This window comes from Amblyomma americanum, chromosome 7, assembly GCF_052857255.1.
Source record: "Amblyomma americanum isolate KBUSLIRL-KWMA chromosome 7, ASM5285725v1, whole genome shotgun sequence".
Taxonomy (NCBI): domain Eukaryota; kingdom Metazoa; phylum Arthropoda; class Arachnida; order Ixodida; family Ixodidae; genus Amblyomma; species Amblyomma americanum.
The window spans coordinates 49,452,247-49,474,818 of record NC_135503.1 but is presented as its reverse complement, the minus strand read 5'-3'; the positions used below and the strand labels follow the sequence as shown (position 1 = coordinate 49,474,818).

Sequence of the window (22,572 nt, the reverse complement as noted above, 5' to 3'; positions counted from 1 at the left end):
CGCCTTTTAGAGAGGTAAGCGTAGACCAGCCGGATTCGCTGAAGAAAAAAAAAGAAAGTTGAAAAGAAGAAAGAAACAAATGACGTTAACGTCACACTGGAAAAAAAAAAGATAAATCAACGCCATCGCCGTAGCTGCAGGAACATAGATTGCAAGAACCCAAAGGGTGGACCTACGCAGAGCTCCAGGCCCGTCAGTTGCGGTCCAGTCGATATGAGAAGTGGAGTTCCTCCTCTTCAAAATCGTTTCTAGATTTATTTTTCTAGTTGTAGAGTTTCGTTCCTCGGTAGCGCAGATTTTCTTCTTTTTTCTTCTTTTCGTATTTCCCGAGACGTGCCTTCCTCGACACCGCTCCAAACGACTGCGACGTCTGCGCAGAATGGCTACTCGATGCGGCCGGCCGGTTGGTCGCTCCCGCCCTTCTCCCCCGTTCCAACACTCGTGTTTCTCGGGCGGTCTGTCGCTCTTCCCTTCTGCTAATGATGTGCCCCGGATTTTACGCGAGCGATTTTTGTTGGGTTAACAGGCGGTGCTATAGCAACAGCCCCGCCTGCGCTTGTCGGTCTGCACTGGCTGGCCTCGGTTTTTTTTTTTTTGTACAATTTTAGGCTGATCTAGGCTACCCTGCGTTGCTTTCGAGAGGTGCGCCAGCTCCCGCCCGCTTCGCTTGCGGCCGTGACTAAGCAGTTTTTTTATACCTTGACTGCGCCCGCTTTTGCACATCCCGTGTACACCTTTATCGTTTACCCGCCAAGTGTAAAATACCACGAACTTCTTTGCCGTCACAATACACAGTATTCTCGTAGTAATTTGGGACTACGAGAATTATCTTAGTAGAACGAGAACGCCTGGTATGAAATTGCACATTGGCCTCTAGCCACAACAGAACTGGCTCTGTCGCGGACGATAGCCGCGCAGTGCCATTGAAAACTGGAATTACGACTGGGCGAGGAAAAAATTTTGTCGTACGTTGGAACTGATGATGTCGTAAAAGAGGAAGAGAGATATAAAGAGAAACAGGGAAGGCAGGAATGTTAACCAGAAGGGTGTCCTGGTTAGCTACCCTGAACTGGGGAAGAGAGAATATAGTTTTTGTAGCTTAGTGTGGTATCGCGAGTTCGAACAAGTTGCAGCAGCCGCACTTCGAGGTGGGCAGAACGCAAGACCATGCGTGCACCGTGATTTTTGTGGGCGGTCAAAGAATGCCAGGTGCCCGAAATAATTCCAGAAAACTGCCGTAATACGGCGTTCCCGACAGCCCTTCTAGCCCGCCTAGTGTGAGGATACCTAAACAAAAAATGGCCCAATCACGATTGGCCGCGAGGTGAATGCCTGCTAACCACAGGCGACAATTAAGTAAGAGAAGGGCCATGTATCTCGCACGAGACTTCGCGAACGCGTCCGCCGCTGCAATCAAGACGAAAAAAAAAAAAACACCTTCAACCTCGAGTTTGCCACGCAGTATCAAGCCATGCTTTGTTTAGAAATGGCGGCGAGAAAAGGAGAATTAGATTTTTTTTTTTTTGTTAAGAGGGCTGTATTCAACGGCTTCTTCTCGGAAAGTGCGCAGATTAGGCTTCCAATGTCTCATTAATAATAATAATAATTGGTTCTGGGGGAAAGGAAATGGCGCAGTATCTGTCTCATATATCGTTGGACACCTGAACCGCGCCGTAAGGGAAGGGATAAAGGAGGGAGTGAAAGAAGGAAGGAAGAAGAGATGGCGTAGTGGAGGGCTCCGGAATAATTTCGACCACCTGGGGATCTTTAACGTGCACTGACATCGCACAGCACACGGGCGCCTTAGCGTTTTTCCTCCATAAAAACGAAGCCGCCGCGGTCGGGTTCGAACCCGGGAACTCCGGATCAGTAGTCGAGCGCCCTAACCGCTGAGCCACCGCGGCGGGGCGCCAATGTCTCATTGCAACATTTAAATCTAAGATGTTTGTGTTCTAGCTCGGATAGTTTTTACAAGTTAGGCTATGGACCCTAGGGGACCCTGCTAGCCTGGTATTCTACCTGGACCTGCCAGGGAGAGTAGCACGCTATCATCTCCCGTGATCACTAAAGAGTTGCTCCACCTCGTCCTCCTAGTAGACTAAAATGTGGCTATCGTTATAAAGTGCACTCGCTAACGCCAAACAGCTTCGGACAACCTCCTATTCTCAGCGTAACGTCGCCAAAAGGTTCACAACGCTCCCTTTCTCGCTTAAGAATGGCATCGTTTCAGCGAGCCACCCGTAATATAGTACGTCTACACCTCGGGTGATGCGGGCAAGAGGAGTTTCGACTATGCGTCGACGACCTTGCAATGCCGGGAAGACAGTTCACAACATATTGCGCATTTCCGAGCCCTGGCACGATCGCAGTCCCACAGCTTGGTACGTTCGTATTAGAAAGGGGAATTCAACGCATGGGTAGCTTCTCGGGCGAACAGTCGTGCATCGTGTATATGAACGCCGTTATTGCGTACAGATCTCGCGTGACGTTTCAACTTTCACAGGGGCCCCACACCATATCCGCGACGTAGCACGGAATTGAACACAGAGATTTGCACCCACGTTAGTGTCAGATGGAATCCCAGTTGATTGTTTCTGTTTTGGTTTTCTTTTACTCGCTCCAGCTCTAAAACGATGCAACATTCTTCTGTACGCGTTTATGTGTTTTTGAGGTGTCAGTCGCGCAAGATATATGTATGGCTTCGCGGGAAAGATATGTGTAGCTGCGGAAAGAGCAAGATACAGAAAAAAAGAGGAGCTATGGGAGTCAGGGAACTCGCAGTAACGTTTGAGGTGTGCCTGCCAGATGTCTGCGATCGATTCGAGGAAGCGCGCCTGCAAACAAACACCAACGAGCAAGGCTGGAAGGAAATGTCGCGTCACTGGATTCAGTATATATATCGGGGCCCGTTGGCCCCGGCGTACATCCAAGTAAAGCAATATCGTCGCTTGCTCAAAATCTCGTGAATTCTTTTTTTTTTTTTTTGCTAGCGCCGCCCAAGCAGAAGCAGGGGAAAAGAAGCGTCAAGGAAACCGTTTCACATCTTAGTGAGTAACAGTCCGTAAGAGGGGGCACGCCCAATGCGCGCTGAAGAAATGGGAAAATTCATTTTACGCGCTCCGTATCAAAACATTACTAGCAATCTCGGTGCCTCGTCGAGATTGCTTTGGAAACTCGTATCCTCCAGCTGCGCGGACGGCAGGTAGGATATGCTAGAACTTCGATAAGGAAAAGCAGGCCACATGTGTGCCCCTATTTTTGTCCTTATTCCATCTTTCTATCTATATTTTGTTCGTTTCAACGCGTGTCCGTCTGGTTCGCCAGCTTCATACGCAGCAGGTGACTTTTCCGAAAGGTTCCCCCTGCTGATAAAAGAAAAAGCACTTTGAAAAACATCTTTTTTTCTTCTTGTTTCACTTCATATTGACTTTGTGTCCCTCGTCTGCATTGATGAACGCGAGTCTAGTGCCAATCATTTTTATTATGTTCCTTGCGCACGTGGTTAGCTTTCAGAGAGGAAATATATATATATATATATATATATATATATATATTGTGAGGCAGAAGAACGCACCAGCAAATTCACCTTTTTACTTCAGGTAGGCCGAAGCAGCAGCTACCGACTAGTCACAGCTTAGCAACACTTCGTCTTCTTCGCACGACCCGATGACCGATGATGATTACGCTGAGATGAAGATGAAGGTCACTCACAGTGCTTACAACATTCCCCCTCCCGAACGAAAGCGACCATCCTGGTCGCAAATTAAATCTTAAGGTCGGCGGTTAAAGGGTTTCAAGCGCGACACGTGCACAATCTCGGTGCCGCGACACCGACGATCGCGAACAGGCGATGCAGGTGTGATGAGATAGTTTACAGGGGAAGTTTGTTCCAGAACCGTGTACGGGCCAATAAAACGGCTCAGAAACTTTTCACACAGGCCGGGGATGCGAGTAGGTGTCCAGAGTAGCACTTCGTCTCCAGGGCGGAAAGACACTGAGCGATGAGTCGCATCATACGTGCTTTTCCTGGAAGCTTGAGTGGCTTCAGTTTGAAGGCGGGCACGATCACGGCAGTGGGCGATACGAGACACGAACTGTTCGTGGGAAGGCGCGGCAGACGGAGTAGAAGCTGTGAAGAAAGATGCTTCGAGGGAGAAGGTAGGATGGCGGGCATAAACAAGAAAAAACGGAGAGTAGGTGGTGGTTCGTTGAACGGCAGTGTTGTAGGCGAAGGTTACAAAGGGGAGTAAAGAGTCCCAGTTGTTGTGCTGAGGGTGAATGTAGGTGGATAGCATATCAGAAAGGGTGCGATGAAAGCGTTCTGTGAGGCCATTGGTCTGAGGGTGGTAAGGAGATGTAGTTTTATGCACCGTGCCTGAAGCATGAAGCACTGCGGCGAGGACGGTGGAGAGGAACGACTTGCCACGATCGCTAAGGAGGAGGCGAGGGGCGCCGTGGCGAAGAAGTATGGTGTGGAGGAAGAAGTTGGCGATTTCGGAAGCGGAGCCGGAAGGAAGTGCTGCGGTTTCAGCGTATCGGGTGAGGTGGTCAACGGCAGTAACGACCCAGCGGTTGCCAGCTGGAGTCAAGGGCAGGGGTCCATACAAGTCGATTCCGACGACTTCGAAAGGTGTGGAAGGACATGGGAGAGGTTGCAAGAGACCGGCAGGAGGCGACGTAGACCGCTTGCGTCGTTGACAAGGGATGCAAGACGCTACGTATTTTAATACTGAGGTTGAAAGGCCAGGCCAGAAGAAACGACGTTTGATGCGGTCATAGGTTTTGTGGTACCCAAGGTGACCTGCGGTGGGGTCGTCGTGGAAGGCTTGTAGAACTTGAGGACGCAGGGAAGAAGGAATTACGGGAACCCATGTGTGGCCCAGTGGGCTGTAGTTGTGCCAAAATAATGTGCCATCCTGTAACTTGAAATTTTTGAGCCGACGACGGAGACGGGCATTTGGAGGTCTAAGAACACCGCTGAGACTATCAATCAGCTTTTGACAGTAAGGGTCAGCACTCTGGTGGTGAGCAAGATTGCAGTGTATATCTGGCATGGGAGCAATAGAGGCGGCGCTCAAAGACTGCATAACTGTAGGGTTTAAATGGCTTGACTCCGTTGGGACAGGAGAGGAATGCGAGGACATGGGTTGCGACGGCAAAGCAATAGGGCAACGAGAGAGAGCGTCGGAGTCCTTGTGCTTCTTGCCCGATTTGTAAGTGACAGTAAAGTCGTACTCTTGAAGGCGGAGGATCCACCGCCCGAGACGACCGGACAGATTTTTCAAAGTGGATAACCAGCATAGGGCGTGGTGGTCAGTGACGACTGTGAAGTGACGGCCGTACAGGTAAGGACGAAACTTCTGAACAGCCCAGACGACGGCGAGACATTCTTGTTCGGTAATAGTGTAGTTTTGTTCCGCAGAAGTCAGAGTTCGGCTCGCATAGGCAACAACATTTTCTGTAGAGGTGTTTTGGCGTTGCAGAAGGACAGCGCCAATGCCATGGCTACTGGCGTCGGTGTGCAAAATTGTCGGTGCTTTATCATCAAAATGGCAGAGGACGGGACCCGAAGTCAGAGCACGCTTCAGAGTTTCAAATGCTTCTTCGCAAGCAGGAGACCAGATGAAAGGCGTGTCGTTGTGAAGAAGCGCATGTAAAGGTGAGGCAATAGAGGCGAAATTGCGGATGAATCTGCGGAAGTATGATGCCAAGCCGAGGAAACTGCGGAGATCTTTGACCCGAGTTGGACGGGGAAAGTGCAGCGCAGCAGCGATTTTTTCAGGGTCAGGCTTAATTCCTTCGCTGGTTACGAGATGGCCAAGAACTTTAATGGATTTTGATGCAAAACGGCATTTCTTCGTGTTTAGCTGTAGGCCAGCGCTGGAAAGTGCTGTCAAAACTTCATCGAGACGAGTAAGGTGATCAGGAAATGACGAAGAAAAAATGACGATGTCATCTAAGTAACAGAGACATGTTTTCCATTTGAGGCCGCGGAGAACTGTGTCAATCATACGCTCGAATGTAGCAGGAGCGTTGCAGAGTCCAAAAGGCATTACATTGAATTCGTATAAACCGTCCGGTGTTGCAAAGGCGGTCTTCTCTTTATCATCTTCATTCATGGGGATCTGCCAGTAGCCTGATCTTAAGTCAAGGCTGGAGAAAAATTGGGCACCTTGCAAACAATCGAGGGCGTCGTCAATTCGAGGGAGGGGATACACATCCTTACGAGTTATTCTGTTTAGAGCACGGTAATCTACACAAAAACGAACCGAACCGTCTTTTTTTTGCACTAGCACAACAGGCGATGACCAGGAACTAGACGATGGGCGTATGATGTTGCGTGCAAGCATGTCAGCAACATTTTCCTGAATAACTTTGCGCTCGGTTGGAGAAACACGATAAGGCCGGCGTCTAACTATGCTTGATCCGTCGGTGAGTATGCGATGCGTTGCTGCAGCGGTTTGACCCAGTGTGCCGGAATTGACGTCGAACGAGTCTGCGTGCTTGTTCAATACAGCGAGCAATGCGTCTGTCTGGTCTGTTGTCAGGTCGGTGCTGATCGTGTGGCGAAGTGCTGCACTGAGCGAGGCAGGGGATGAATCAGAGCGATCGGAGGTGGAAATGGGAAGAAGTGTGACAGGCTGGGCGGAAGCAATTGATGCAACAGTAGAGTCGCGTCGCAGAAGAATGGGCTCTGATGTGGTGTTGAATGCGGCGAGAAGAGAAGAACCGCTGGAGAAGCGAAGAAGGGACACGATGATGATAATACCTCTTGACAGGAGACGAGGGCTGGGTGTAATCAGGACGTCGCCATCGGTGACGGCGTCAGAAGTCACAGATAGAATATCTTCGTTGCCCGGATAGAGGACGTGATCGGCAAGCATAACTACACGGGAAGAAAGTGGTTCTCTATCGGCAAGAATGTTGCATTCAGTGACTTCAATAGTGGGAGGGGAACACGTAATGACTGCTGAGGCGTTTTGGAGGAAATCCCAGCCGAAGATGAGTTGATGGACACAGGAGGATAGGACAGCAAACTCAATGAAGTGCAAGATGCCATCAATGGTGACTCGGGCTGTACACGCTCCACAAGGGTTAATATTCTGTCCATTTGCAGCACGTAAAGGAGGACCGGTATAAGGTGTGCGCACTTTTCGCAGTTTTAAACACAAGTCAAGTTTCATAATAGAAATAGCGGCGCCGGTATCAATTAAAGCTTCCAGTTCATGTCCCTCAAGGAATACAGTCAACATGTTTGATGGGAGCAGAGGAGGAATTGGAGCGACGACAGGCGGTGCAGTTTTACCTCCGGAAACTGCACAGGTTAGTTTTCCGTTTGGCGGGCAGAAGCTGAAGATGGAGGGCGAAGGGGCGACGAAGTCCGGCGAAAGGGTGACGGGGAGCGACGACGCGATGGCCGTGCTGTCCTAGACCGGTCAGGAGAAGTCGACGGGGAGGAAGAGGGACGGAGGTCATTATCGGTGTAGTACTGGCGAGGAGGAAGCTGGTAGGCGTCGTCACGTCGAACGTACCCATAGCTCGCACGCTCATCTCGCAGTCGTCGGCGACAAACGCGTGTTACATGGCCGCGGATTCCGCAGTAGAAACATACTGGACGAGGTGGGAGAGGCCGCCAATTACCATACACCGGTGGTCGCGGGGACAGGGCGGCGAGGCTGGGTGGTACGGGCGCGTGATGGACAGGAGGACAAGGAGGAGGAGCCGCAGTGACTTCAGCATACGTCGGAACGTAGGGAGGGGCTGGTGGTTCTGTAGCCATGGGACGATTGAGTGAAGTAAGCTCCTCCTTGATAATGCCACGCAACCCAGTAGATTGAGCAGGTGGGCGTGAGAAGGCAGGAACCGACGAAATATCATTGTGGAGCTCTTCCCGTATTATAGATCGTATGATGGTGCGCAGATCAGTTTCGGGAATTTGGCTCGGATCCCAGGTGTTGTTGAGGCGGCGCGACTGTAGATAGTCAAGTCGCTGGCAAGTGGCACGAATGTCTGCCACCGTGACGGGATTTTGGGCAGCTAGAGCTGCGTAGGCAAAAGAGCCAATTCCTTTTAAAATATGTCCGACACGTTCAGCCTCGACCATGCCATTGTTAACTCGCCGGCAAAGGGCGAGTACGTCCTCAATGTATGTCTCTCCTGGAAGCTGCACACGGGTCTCTAGCTTCTTTTGAAAAGAGGTCGGACCAGCACCAACAGTTCCAAATATCTGGCGGATCTGTGTCGTGAATTGAGGCCAGTCAGGAATGGCGTCCTCATGGTTGAGGAACCACGTCTTAGCCACGTCACTCAGGTAGAATGAGACGTTGAGTAGCTTCATAGAAGCGTCCCAACCGTTAAAAGCGCTCACCCGATCGTACTGCTGTAGCCAGTCTTCGACGTCGTCACCGCGGAGACCGGCGAAAACCGGAGGGTCGCGCTGACGTGAGGTAACTGACCAAGTTGGGTGGGTCAAATGGTGCTGAGCAAGTGCACCTTGTGATGTCAGTGGTGCAGAGGTGGCATGGGCAGCCGTGGGATGCCCATCGGTAGCTACAGGTGCCGGAACGGTGAGAGCAGGGGGATGTGACTGCGCCATGGCGGTTGATGTGCCGCCAAGAACACGACCGGAACGGAGCTCCAGGGGGTGCCGCGTTGAGGACGCTGGGATCAGGAGTCACCTCCACCACTTGTGAGGCAGAAGAACGCACCAGCAAATTCACCTTTTTACTTCAGGTAGGCCGAAGCAGCAGCTACCGACTAGTCACAGCTTAGCAACACTTCGTCTTCTTCGCACGACCCGATGACCGATGATGATTACGCTGAGATGAAGATGAAGGTCACTCACAGTGCTTACAACATATATATATATATATATATATATATATATATATATATATATATATATATATATATATATATATATATATATATATATATATAGATATATATAAACATGTGCTCGCTTCTTTATCGTACTGTTTAACTAGCCAGTATGGTAATCGCTTTTTCCCGCCTGGTTAGGCTTCGCTTTCAGGAGTCAATGGTAGAAATGACGAATGAGCAGCCCGACGCTGTGCGCTATCGTTCCAGAGTTTCGTTTACCGCACGCAGCTCTCCTCTTGGCCTCATTAATTCCGTGCAGCGCTCGCGGAAGCCTGGAACGTTGAAAAGCATGAGTTCTTCATGCATGCGCTACAGCAAATCTTTCCTCGCGTTGCCAGCATCGCAACTGCTATTCTTTCTCTCCTGTCTAAGCTTGGAACTAGAGAACCGGCATTTAAAAACCAACTCGGTATGCTCCAAAGCTTTCTCAGAAAAGAAAGGGCACGGAAGTTTCTAATGAATGCAAAGCATAACGTCGGAGTAGCGCAGCCAATGGCAGCGTTTCTTACGTAGATTCGATGGAGGGTGGCTTCGGTTGTAATGGCACTTGGTGCACGGAATAAGCGGACCAGTTAGCGGGAGTAGCTGCTCCCTGCTCGGAAACTGGCGGATGCCGATAACAAAGACTGGGTTCATGGCTGTGGCTGCGTTAAAAAATATGGATAAAAGTGCCTGGAACAGCGTTTAGTTTCCGGTTCATAAACATTAAAAACGTCTCTTTCTGGAGAAGGGCGCTTCTTCAGAGTTGGGACGCAGGTGGATATCTACTCCCGGCTTGCCCCTTGTTTCACAAGGCGTAGATAGCATGCTGCTTGTGTGCTCAGTATAAAAGTATGTACGCTTGATGGTTCCGCGAACATAATGCATATTTCTCTAGTATTCTCTCTGACTTTAGATCGATGCTCAGAGCGCTGTTGCTCTGAAGAAAATGCAGAAACCACACGTCACTTCAATTCGAAAACTCAATCAAGCGGTCGTTGACAAGAACGCGGAGCTGAATATCTTCTGTCCCTGAATATCCTTCCCCGACAAGCTGTCCTGGACGAGTCGCGGACGCGTGGTCGCGCTGTGCGCGCAGTAGCGACACCTCCCGGCAACTTCCGAAACCTCGTGCGGCGAAGGCAGGTTCCTGGCGCCTTCTGCGACAGCTTTCTCGCGCAGATTTCCCGGGAGCTTTGCCGGGGAGGCAGAGCGGGACGCGTCCCAATCTGCCTCGAAGGAAGAAGATCGCGAGTACAGGCAGAGAAACTTCTTCGGTAGCGGAGGCGCTGGCGTCTTCAGCGCCACTGTGCTGCCTGCTGCCACGTTCTCCCCGCTGTTCGCGAGCTATGCCTAGCTGCAGCTGCCGCGAGCAACGCCGTGGTTCGTCTTCGGGCGGTGAACACAGCCTTCCTTCCCCCAGGATCTCATCGATCCTGGCCGAGGCTAATGGTCCTTGACAGGAGAACCGACGCTCTTTCTCAAACCCCTCCCCCCCAGTGTGCCCTTTCTTGTTGTCTTCGTGCAGCTCTTTTTTTTATTCGCCTTGTCCGAGAGAAGTCGCGCATAATTAATGAGCCCCGTTCGCTGTCGCCTGCTCCGGTCTCGCGGCGTCTCCAATCGCTGGAAACCGTGTCGTGCGTCGAGCTGTTTGTTTGAGCGCACCGGGATGCACGCGTAGTGTCCAGCCCTGGAGCGGCGTTCGTCCGTTTAGCGTGAAGCTCGAGCGCTAAATTCGCGTATTCAGGTTAGATGAACGAGGCACAAATTACGGGGCAGAAACGTGGAGGCTAACGAAAGGGTTCAGCTTAAGTTAAGGACAACAAAGCGAGCTGTGCAAAGAAAAATGATAGGTGCAACGTTAAGCGACCGGAAGTGGGCAGAGTCGGTGAGGGAACAAATGCGAGTTAATGACATCCTATCCGAAATCGAGAGGAAGAAGTAGGCTTGGGCAGGGCATGTAATGCGAAGGCAAGATAACCGCTGGTCCTTAAGGGTGACGGAAGGGATTCCAAGAGAAGGCAAGCGTAGCAGGGGGCGGCAGAAGGTTAGGTGGGCGGATGAGATTAAGAAGTTTACGGGCATACGGTGGGTGCAGCTGGCAAAGGACAGAGTTAATTGGAGATACATGGGAAAGGCATCTGCCCTGCTGTGGGCGTAGTCAGGCTGCTGCTGATGATGATAACATGTTGCAGTTAACATGTTTCGTGTTGCAGGCAAATCCTGGCTGGCACATGTTTCATCCTGAGCTCAAACCTCCACTTTCCAATCACTATGCGCGTCACTTTACAGACCCAGACACCGGCCCCCTCTGGAACTCTACACTTGCGTTCTCTGAAATTTAACATCTAAGGTGGGCATAATCTTATTGAAGAATAATATTTCTCACTGTTGTATTTCCTATCAACATAGCCATCTGTAGAAGAGAACGGGACAGTGTGTGTGTGTGTGTGTGTGTGTGTGTGTGTGTGTGTGTGTGTGTGTGTGTGTGTGTGTGTGTGTGTGTGTGTGTGTGTGTGTGTGTGTGTGTGTGTGTGTGTGTGTGTGTGTGTGTGTGTGTGTGTGTGTGTGTGTGTGTGTGTGTGTGTGTGTGTGTGTGTGTGTGTGTGTGTGTGTGTGTGTGTGTGTGTGTGTGTGTGTGTGTGTGTGTGTGTGTGTGTGTGTGTGTGTGTGCGCGCGCGCGCGCGTGCGCGGGGGGGGGGGGGGGGGGGGGTTGGCGCCTTAAAAGTACAATCGTCATCTGTACGTTAACGCAGTTGTCGAATTTTCCCATGGCCCCAAAACTGCAGCGACAGCGACGTACGTACGGCACCGCTCCGTGCGCGTAGGGGCGTTTAGCTATACATCCGCTGCCGCTTCGCCGCTCAACCCGCGCAGCCGCGCCCGAGCCGAATTGGGCGGTCCACCATTGTTTGTAGCGAGCCGACGCGCTCTCGCCGGCCGGCATCGCCCAACTAAGCCAACGTATAAAGCTACAGCGGAGCCCAAAGCGTCACCGCCGTTGCGTGGAGAGGAGGCTCGAAAGTGAGATGAAAGGATTTGTTTCCCCGAGCGGTTGGGTTGGCAGCACAGCGCAAGGAACTCACAGCGATGCGGGCTCCTCCTTCCGGTTAAATGTCGAACTTCCTCACCAAGCAGCCACCAAACGAACAAGCTTGATTCATGATGCCGGGCTGCTCGCCTTGCCCTTTGTAAACAGCTCGCAGCGCCGCCGTGCGTCTGGAAGTGCAAATAGCGACGGGTGATTCGATAGAGTCTGTGCTGCCGTCCAAGCTGTCTTAAACTGTCTCTAGCCACGTATGCGTGCTTCTGAGATTATTATTTTTTGCTCACTTTAAGCAGGGTGCATAAGTAAAATACGAAAGGGGCATAACGCTGACAGGCAATGTGGGCATTGGAATGTTGTGTATGCAGTACACATATCGAGCGGCGGTTCGAATTCGGAGCGACTAGGTGTATAGAGGAACGTTGTCGGTGCTGTATAACTAGCCTCCGGCGTCGAGTTTTCTGCGCGAACTGTTCTGTAATCCCCTCGGGGCCATAGGCTCTCAGGAGCAGCGGACAATATATAGTGGCATTGTATTTTTTACTCAACTTAATGATCTGTATACGGTTGTTTAGTCCCTTTAACTGAATTTTGCTCTTTCGTACACATTCGTTCGCCTTCACACTCAACGGGTCCGAGCTGAGCACGGTGTTCTTTTTTTTATTATCCGAATCGCAGCGTGATCAACGGAGTGAGGGAAATTCCATGGCCAGTTCTTTTAAGTAAAACCTTCTGTTTGAGCAGAATGATTTGCAGTTGCTGTGACTAAGCATGGAGAACAAAAGCTTAAAATCAATAGTCTGTCCTTGTAGCTTTCGTCGCCATCGCTGAACCGTATGAGCGACTGGAAAAGTTCCTCATGATGCGATAAATGTTTCCTCGAGGCTGTTGAAGCTTAGAAGCTAAGATAGCATGATTGCAAAGCTTCTAGGTGTAGGAATTTCTTTTTTTTTTGTTAGTGCCTCAGCCCTTTCACTCAGGCTCAGTGCCGCTTTTCATATACATTTACTAAGTTTAAACGTGTGCACTGGGGCCTTTATTTGTGTTTTATCTTTCATTTTCTTTCTGAGAACGCTTTGAAACGCTGCTGACGTGCATTCATATCGGCCAGTTGGCAGGTGTGAGAACTGAGTGCTGATAACGAACTTTACAACTGAATTTCCTAAGCTATGAGAGACGCCGTAGTGGAGAGCATCCGAATAATTTCCTTCACCTGAGACTCTTTACCGTGCACTGACATCACACAGTACACGGGTTTTTCTTTCTTTTTTTGCATTTTATCACCGCGGCCTCAACTCGGTGCTGTAACCTTGGACTAAGTCACCACTTTGGGTTGTAACGTATTTTCTTCTTTCAGAGATACTCATCCGAAACTAGAGGTACCCTTAAGAGGAGCGCTTTGAAATAATATTGGCCATATAATATTTCATGACGGGCTGTTCAGTTTCAGTACAAAGGTGTTTTTTTTTTCATTTAGCGTCCATAACTGTGCCGCCACCGCAGAACAAAAAAAAAGAAAAAGTCAAAGACGATAAATGCTGTTCATGCGACAGAGCATGCGTTAGCCTTAGTGCTCCTCCTTGACGGTCATAGGGGGCGCGAGCTAGTCCACCAATCACCGTGTGATACGACATACCCCCTCTGCACTCCTCCGATCCAATCCAGCAGCTACAGCGTGCCACGTCACACCACGTCGCCACTCTCCCCACCCCTCGACTCTGCATGGCGGTTTCCATCTCGCATCCTGTCTCTCTCCCCTGTCTCTCCCCCTCCCTCCTCTCTTCTTCACCTCACCTGAGGTTCAGACTAGCTTTTAGGTTGAAATTCGGTTATGTTAAGCGTGCTTCTTGGTTTATCGTTCTTTTCTTCTAAATTCTCCGCCTCGGACATGTCTCCATTCCGACTTTGAACACAGAATTTCACCCGCCGCGGTGGCTCAGTGATTGGGGCGCTCGGCTACTGATCCGAAGTTCCCGGGTTCGAACCCGACCGCGGCGGCTGCGTTTTTATGGAGGCAAAACGCTAAGACACCCGTGTGCTGTGCGATGTCAGTGCACGTTAAAGATCCCCAGGTGGTCGAAATTATTCCGGAGCCCTCCACTACGGCACGTCTCTCTTCCTTTCTTCTTTCACTCCCTCCTTTATCCCTTCCCTTAATGCGCGGTTCAGGTGTCGAACGATAGATGAGACAGATACTGCGCCATTTCTTTTCCACAAAAACCAATTATTAATTATTAACACTGAATTTCACAACGGACCGAACGATGATGTGCAAGTCCCGTCGGTTCGCGCTCGCATCGCGTTCGCGCAGCCCGTCATTTTCTGTCCACCATCGACGGCTCCTCTGTCTTTCCCTGTTAACAGGGAGGTCTTTAATCGTGACGCCTGCGGCACATAAGCGCTGCTTCTCGCGCCATGCTCCCTGCACCCTTTGTTGTTCTCGCCTAGCCTGTTCATCGTGTTGAGCGTAAATCTTGAGTGTTGTGGCCATGTCTCCCGAGGGGAGACTAGTCGAACGCAACCGTCTTGAGAGCCGTAGGACCTTCCAGGACTCCCGAACGGCATAAAACAGTGCCCGAGCTGATGGAGCTGATGGCGGCGGTACAGTGGAAGCATGATGCGAAAGAAAAAGTTCGTGTGAGATAGCTTGTTTTTTTCATGGATTGCGAGGTTGCGCGATTGGCGACAGCAGTGGACAGATAGCGAAAGTGTGACGGTGGTGGAGCGAGAACACGCAGCGATAACGTGAGTTTTTTGCTAACTACCGCCGCTGAGTTTCAGCGATGAGGGGCGCTTACAGCTTCCACTTTAAAGTAGGTAGACTGTGGGGAGGTACGTACAGGGGCGATAGCCTAGCGTATAGGTGTCGGACCTGAAAGCCCGAGGCTCGTATCAACACTTTGAGTTAATAAACTCATTCTGACCGTACCACCAGCGACGACAACCGAAATCACCATCCTTCAATTGTTACCTTTTTTTGCATTGCACTGGCCTCCTCCGCTGCGCCTGTTGTTTCTTCGGTGGCCACGAATCCATTCACTGGGATAAAGGAGGTCTGGTACGGACTTTCGTTAGAGTTGTTCCTCGTCTTATTGATTTAAGTAAGGATTATGCGCATTCCTGTTCGGCATTCCCGCTGTCAAAACATTCGGTGAGACCTGACGAGGTTGTCTGGGACACCTATGGCCACAGGACTACCTAACATTTGCAGTGCATGCAGACCGAGCTAAAACAGTCCAGTGCGTTCCCAAGACTAATCCTTCTCCTCTTTCCCTTACTACCGCATGACTGGTGGACGCAGGAACCACTCCGGGGAGACGGTGATCAAGCCGCCGCCGACGCGCACCAAGAGCCTGAACCTTCTGGAAAGGTTCCGGGCGAGCAAGCAGGACCGCATCGCAGCCAGCGTGGCGCAGCACATCCGCGCGGTGCGCGCCGCCGAGGCTCTCGACCGGCGCACCCAGCTGCGCCACTCGGTCGAGCCGCTCTTCGGCCCCAACAAGGTGCCCGCGGTGCGAACCACCTCGGACTCCCCGCCCGGCGCCCACGAGCGCAAGCGCCTGGTGGGGGGCGCGCCCCAGCAGGCCGCGTACGGCGCGGCCTCAGCCTCCAGCCGCGAGGTGTCGTGCCAGACGACGGACGACCTGGTCGAGATGTGGATGCCCTGTCTGCGCAGGCGCATAGCGCGCTCCGAGACGCTCATGTCCACGCTGTCGCCCGACGACGAGGACTACGAGTCGGCGTCGGGACTGCGGCACCGAAAGCTCTGCCGCCACGTGCCCACCGTCAGCGACGACGAGGTGCTGGACGTCGTGTTTCGCGGTGGCAGTTTGCAGCAGCAGCATCTGCCCGGAGGTGCAGCCAGGTACGGCCGCCCCGCCGCCGCCGCTTCGACGGCGGCCTTCAAGAGCGACGAGTCCCTTCTGGAGGGCGCCTCTTCGATCGTTGAAGAGAGCGCCAGCAGCGGCAGCGAGGACGCCGCCGTCTACAAGAACATCATCATCAGCCTCGGTAGTCCGGACGCGGTGCGCGTGCGTCAGACTCCCGCCTCGCCCGTGGTGACGCCTCATCGCAGGAACAGCGGCGAAGACATCGCCGCCGTGGCCTCCTCTTCGTCGTCCCCGTGGGCCGAGGTGTCGGCCCAACTTCTGCTCAGGTCGTACAACGGCAATGCTCAAGGGACCGGCCAGCAGCCCGTGTACTGGGCCGGCCCGTCGTCAGGATGCTCAGACCAAGAACGTTTCGGCAAGTGAGCCTCGCCACAACCCTCCCGCCCGCCTCCGGCCATGTCCGGCATCTAGACGTCGTCGTGCTGAGTGTGTTTCTACTCCACTCCCCTCCTAACCCGCTCCCTTCGAACTTCGTGGCGAGGCGTTGTATAACCACCACTCTATGTCTCTTGCGATGTCGGGCGGCCAAGTTTCTTCCAGCCCGCGCGTTAGTCACTGCGGCTGTGGACAAGTGGCGCTGTTACCACTGCCGATGTGTTTACTACTGACGTGGGACGGGCGCGCAAAAGCCTCGTGTTGCACGGCTTTGTAATTGAGTAGTCGCAGCGTCGTGTTCGTCCCGCGAGATGTTCAGCTCCCAGGCCTGTCTTCCTGTTTCTGTGAATGCTCCGAGTGAAGTTTGAAGCTTCCCTCGATCCCTGGCCGCTTCATGACTTCTATTTTCTAGCCAGCATGCTGGCTTCTGCGGAAGTGCTGTCTGCCGGTATCTACCGCATCGGGGAAGCAGTGATGAGTGTTGTCTTGTCCCTTACGCGGCGTCCTTGACGCGAAACGATGTTTTCACTCTGCTTCTTTCATTCCTTGAACAGTTTACTTTTACCGAGATGACTGCACCTGTTAGCCACCTGTTGTAACATGTAGGCTAGGATTACGGAGTTCTCATGACCCCGATACAAACCCATCATGCACAGACGCGCATAAGCTCAGGCGGTTCCAACCTTATTGTTAGTATCGTACTCCGTGGCATCAATGAAATCAATCCATCGTGAGGTCGAAACGAGGATGTCAGCTTTCGTGCTTTGCTTTCCACCTTTGAGATCGATGTTGAATGCCAACACGGACTCACTGTTTCTACGTTTGGTTTGATTTTGTATAAACATTCCTTCTCCTGCACGTTTCATGAGCAGAACGAACAATGACCATCCCATTTCTTTGTCGTCACTTGTAGGTGCAACAGCCATGAATTCCTAGCTTGTCGCTTCTTACAACATTCCCCAACTTTACATGTTATCGTTGACACTTGTAGCTACCATATGCATCTCACTGTTGCATTCAGTTAACGCACTTAAAAGTATATATGCAATTGCTTGAGCGCGGCACAGCTCTATTTGTTATATGCACAAATGGAGGTTCATCAGTCATTTATATTTATTTATTCTCATTGTTCTTATGAGTACAGTAAGATGTCAGGGGTCGTAGCGAAAAATAAATACAAGCTTAAAAAATGTACTGGCAAAACTAATTGCGAAAAGTTAGAACTTAATACCTGCGGTCATTTCGCACCAATCCCGACTTAGTGGCGATGAGAAAACACCCGTGCAATTCAGGCGAGATTGTTAATGGACACAAAAGGAATACTAAAACTCGCTACAAAAAATATGCACCCAGTCATTGAAATACTCGATGTTTTTGATTGGTTCTGACTACAGCGGAGCAGTATTGGTTCCAAAGGTACATATCGATACTCATATAAAGTTATAAAATAATGTTGCTCGTAAGTAATGTTTGTGTCTGTGATGTGACACCGGCCCACGCTGAAATGGTAACAGGCGAACAATTAAAAGGACAGCTCTGAAGCGTATTCATACAGCGCTGTGGTGACGTGTCCTCGAGCAACAGCATGCTTATCGCGAACTAGGCATGACTGCTGGTCAGAACATGAAGCTCGTTGTGTTTTTACTTGGACGTAGAAAAGTCCTTAACAGCTTGTATTTTCACCCTGCTGTACTGCAAAGGGCTTATCTTATAACTATAAAATGTCGGCAATGGTGGGTCGGCCTTGGCCCTGTGCCAACGTTTCAACAAGCGGACATGCCATTGCCAGTGCTTGGGCTGCTGTATACCAAAGACAGTGTACCCTGCGCTTGTGATGCCTAGGATACGAAATCATTTAATTTCTCTTTTAGAGCTCGGCTGGAATGAAGCCTGGCTCAAAAGTATAAGGGCTGACAGGGCCAGGGTCCTCCGCATGTCATATATTCCGGACGCGCGGAGTTATACAATGCATCCATTTACTTGTGGACAGGGCATCCTCTTGTCGGAACGTTGTCAACTCGTTGACTCAGCAGCACCGCGCCTCAATTTAAGTTTTTATCAGTGCTCCCCCGACCGTTTTAGTGCACCAAGAAACGCATAGCGTATAATCAGTCTTTTTCACACGGCCGTTCTGCGCATGCGCGCCCATTCTCTAGCTGCACTGGTTGAAAACCGCTAAGTCCTACTGCGCATGCGCAGCACATGTTAGTGATTGGCGCATGCGACAGATGGCGGCAGCTGTCAAGCACACGCCGCTTCGCAGGCGCAGCTAGCTCCTCGTGAAACCAGATCGCGCCTGCCTGCGTCTCCCACTTGCGTTTGATTTCAACCTGTAGCAGACGAATTTTCGCCACTCACAGAGGGCGCCACTTGTGAAAAAGGCGGATTGCCATTCCTGCTGCACTAACGAAGGTGTTTTTTTTTTCTTTTTTTATGATATCGCACCTTTTCTTGTTCTTTGTGAGAATACTTTAAGTTCAGTGTTGTTGTTTTGTTTTTTTCTTGCTATCGCAGCTGGCTTTTCCGGCTGTTTTATTTTGTTTCCCCGTGCCGAAGTTCGACGTGTGTGCATATGTGTCGGTGTCGTGAGTTTTAGCACCTGTAAATAAGCAACTCGAAGCAATCCTCGATTAATTATAGGACGTTTCGTAACGTTACCCACTCCCAAACCCAGCCGGAGTTCGTGTGAATGTGCTTACGCCAAAACGCCCCATGTTGCCGCATAGCAGAAGCGGCTCGAGTGGTGCTCAAGTTGCGACATTATACAGCGCATGCCAACCGGCGGGTCAGAAAAACCCGTCGATTTGGCTAAACTGTACCTTCCGTAGGCCTAGTCGCTTTTCTGTTGCCGTTGTTGTTGTTTTCTTCTTTGATACGAACTTAACGTGAGTGAAATGTTTGCAGCCCTGTAGCAATTTCAGCTGCCAGAAAAACGCGCAAGAGTTTGTATAACATGCGGCTAGAACAAAGAGAGCGTTGTTTTCGAGCTTTTGTTTTGTTTTGCTTAGCTCCACTGCAATGTAGAGAATGCGCTTGTTCGCTTCTAGTCGCCAAGACCTGAACAAATTGCACAAGGAAAATACCGAGATATTTTGTTGCTACTCGCCAAAGACGTTGGAAATAGGAAAGAGTATGGTGCAGTGTTCTAAATAGGTTCGTACGCCATGTCAAAAACTATTCTAGCTACAGACAAGCTAGACGATTCCGTCTCCAGCAAGGATTCGAGGGTCGACAGATTGAGCTTTGAGTCCCAGGCGCGCTTTGACGCAGCTCAAGCTTGGGTCAAACGGAATGTCTGCGTGTGCTTGCTTGTTCGTCAAAGGTGCAGCGCATAGCGAAATTATTCCGTGAGTTTTATTTAATTGCCCGCGCTGCTCTGAGATGGAGTGTTCTTACTGAAACTGCTGTTGCTGTACTGTTATGACTTGTCTTTTTCTTTTCTTTTTAGAGTGGAGTGATGGGTTGTATTTCGCGTGCTGACACAACTTGTAGGGCTAGTGGTATCTGTTTCTTTCTTGTTCGTTATCTCCCAGCAAAGTTTAGCCAATAAGCGTCACTGTTTATCTTGAAATATATAAAGTCACGTGTGAGTACGCTCGTATTTTACGCAATGTGTACAGGATCTCTGGTTCGGGAATACGACGGCGTTATATATCAGATAACTGCGCAGTGTAGTGTGTACGTATAAAGACCTCGGAAGTCAATTAAAAACACGCCTCCCCCCCCCCTTCCTCCACCCCATTGGGAGTCCATTTAGTCGCCGGCCTTTTACGTGCAAACTTGAAAAAGAAACATCAGTTCAGATCGCTGTAGCTTATAAACCACGGTAAAAGGAAATTGAAAAATTCTAATACTGTCTTGCTCTGGCTTAGAAAAGAGTGTGAAACTGTGGGAAGATATTGATCCCGTCTCAGAGAGATCAAGTCTTTTGTTAAAAGCTTAGTGTGAAGGCTGTAAAAGGACAAGAGCTTCTAGTAAGGCATTTCACGGTGCATTATGATCTACCCATGCACCTCCAAAGACGCAAAGCCCGGCGAAGAGACCTTCATTGGGAAATATAGCTACTCAACTGTACGCACCTTGTACGGGTGTATAAACTTATTGCATCGGTAATTAATCCTCCGAATGATTTAAAACGTCCGTAACATTTTATACGCAGTGACTGTCCAGGACCTAGTCTCTTTTCCTAGCAACAGCTTCAAAATTGTTTTTCCTCATGCAAGTAAAAGAAGTAAAAACGGAGAACGCCGCTCCCACATTGTGTCTGTATTCCAGGCAAAACTGCCTACCCGCAATGCATTTATAGAACCGCTGGAGCGCATCCCAGCGACGACGACTTTCACCTTGAATGTTTCTCGACATATTTCAAATGTGTGCAAACCTGTGAAGTTCGTGTCAAAGTGTTGTAAGAGAGAGAGAATGTATATATATGTTTTGTACATAACCTATTTAAGAAGAAAAACAAGATCACCTTACTCTGTAAATAGTAGATGGTTATATAAAAGTATGTGTTTTAAGATATCATGAAAAGAAAAAAAATGTCGGCGTCATCATTTGTTTTGAACACATTTAGAAATGTATATCGCTCAAGAGTGTGCTTACCTCTGTGCCAAATATTTTCGTGTGATCCTCCGACAATTGTTTGTTTCGTGTTTTCAGCTGTTTTGGATGTGAAGAAAAAAAACTGGTGCAATTTATTTGTTGGCATAATGATTGAGATTATGGCTATAGAATGTCTGAGTGTTGTATCTGAGACTGACAACGTTTTCGTTCTACCCTATGCTGACCTGCTTAACTAGGAGAAGAATCTCGAATTTAAACGAGAAATCTTTCAGCCTGTGAACTTCAGGTACTGCTGTTTGTGTGCATACCAGTTATGTCTTGCCGCTGTTTCCTAATACTGGTTTAATATTCTATGATGAACAACGTACGTTTTGTGATTGAAACTTTCTTTACCATTCAACTTGATATTATGTAAATGAGCGATGACCCTGCATAAACGTGTCATTTACTGCTGGTCCCATTAGGCAACTGCAATAGCGCGAGCGATGTGTTTGTTGAAGTCTTGTCGCAGCCTAGCAGCGACAGGATTATTTTAGACACTTTTTAAAACGGCAGCAACAGTTCTAGCACTTTGCAGAAAGTTGTTTTCGGAAATTTGCGATATGTTGTTATTGTAACTATGATTATTGTTGTGTGCCAAGAATTTATCGTGTTCAGTGCTGAAGTTCTCTAATTTTGTCCAGTTTTAACGTCTGCGCTTGAACAGAGTTGAACAGCGACCAGTATTCCACAAAAGGGTAGTAATAGCGACCTAGTCTCTGAGCTCATGAGTAAACTCATATCTCTTTACACCTGCGATTGGACATTTCTCGAGCAATGTTATGCCTCGAAGTGCTTGCCGAATTGTATGAATTGTTTAATATGAGCCAGGATGCAAAAATCAGTAGCTCCAACGCACAAGACAAGGAACAACTATTCTGCAAAATGTGCCGAATTTTGTAACTGAAACGAACGTCTTAACGTGCACAGAAATCTGCAGTCGAGGTACAGAAATTTTTAAACAAATATCAAAAGAAACACAGTTATCAGAGTGTATATGAAATGCCTCTGGTGATAAAAACTTAGCAATCTGGCGTCGTGATAACGAACGTAGTAATTCTAACGTTTAGCATACGGAGGCATGCTTATCGATCGACAAACCTGTACACAACAGAAGGCATTCCTCATAGCTGTAGGTAGAAAACAAGACAATCTATTGTAAATTTGTGCGGAACAGGTTCTGATAACGCTGCATCGTTGCCAACAGTCATAACGTTTCCCCGAAGCTCCTCGTGTACAGGCAAAAATTCATTTCGTTTTATCAGCTGCAGTTCGTTCAGCTGTCTCATCCCTATTTATGTCACAGCCGGGGTCATTGCAATTCTCAGGAGATCGTAGAGTCACTCGAAAGAAAAAAAAGAACACTTTTTCCACTAACTCTAGCCAACAGAGATGTTTAGCGCCCTCTTTATTAACTGGAATGGGGGCATTTCTATTCCTGCATTGCAACCACTGCTCGTTTAGTAGCAAAATTCAGAGCTAGGATGGCGTAATGTAGCCATGAGGAAGGAATGTTTTCGCAATTAACGTTGTCTTGAACATATTACTGAACAGATGCGTAGATGTACAAATCAAAAGGGAGCCAGTAAGTTCAGAAATGTGCATTTACATCACCCACTTTCCCAAAAAGAAGTTTAGTTTTTATCAAAAAGCGTGCTAGTCAGCCTTGTGCACGTTTAAAGCGCGTTCTTTTTTCCTGGGGGGGGGGGGGGGGGGGGGGGGGAGGGAGCTATTTGAAGCGAAACATTTAGTTCTATGGCCCACGAAACCCGAAGCCACCCTACAGGTGGCTAGGTC

General features: G+C 49.6%; 1 protein-coding gene across 2 annotated transcripts in view; it reads left to right on the top strand.

Moving 5' to 3' along the window:
• The window catches only part of LOC144099077 (metabotropic glutamate receptor 5-like), a 411,956-nt gene extending 389,834 nt beyond the window's left edge, over positions 1 to 22,122 (top strand). For both annotated transcript variants that reach the window (XM_077632161.1, XM_077632160.1), the window contains one exon: positions 15,210 to 22,122. In XM_077632161.1, the coding sequence (XP_077488287.1) occupies positions 15,210 to 16,161 (952 nt within the window). In that variant the 3' untranslated portion in view covers positions 16,162 to 22,122. The remainder of the gene's footprint in view (positions 1 to 15,209) is intronic.
• Positions 22,123 to 22,572: the final 450 nt, after the last annotated feature.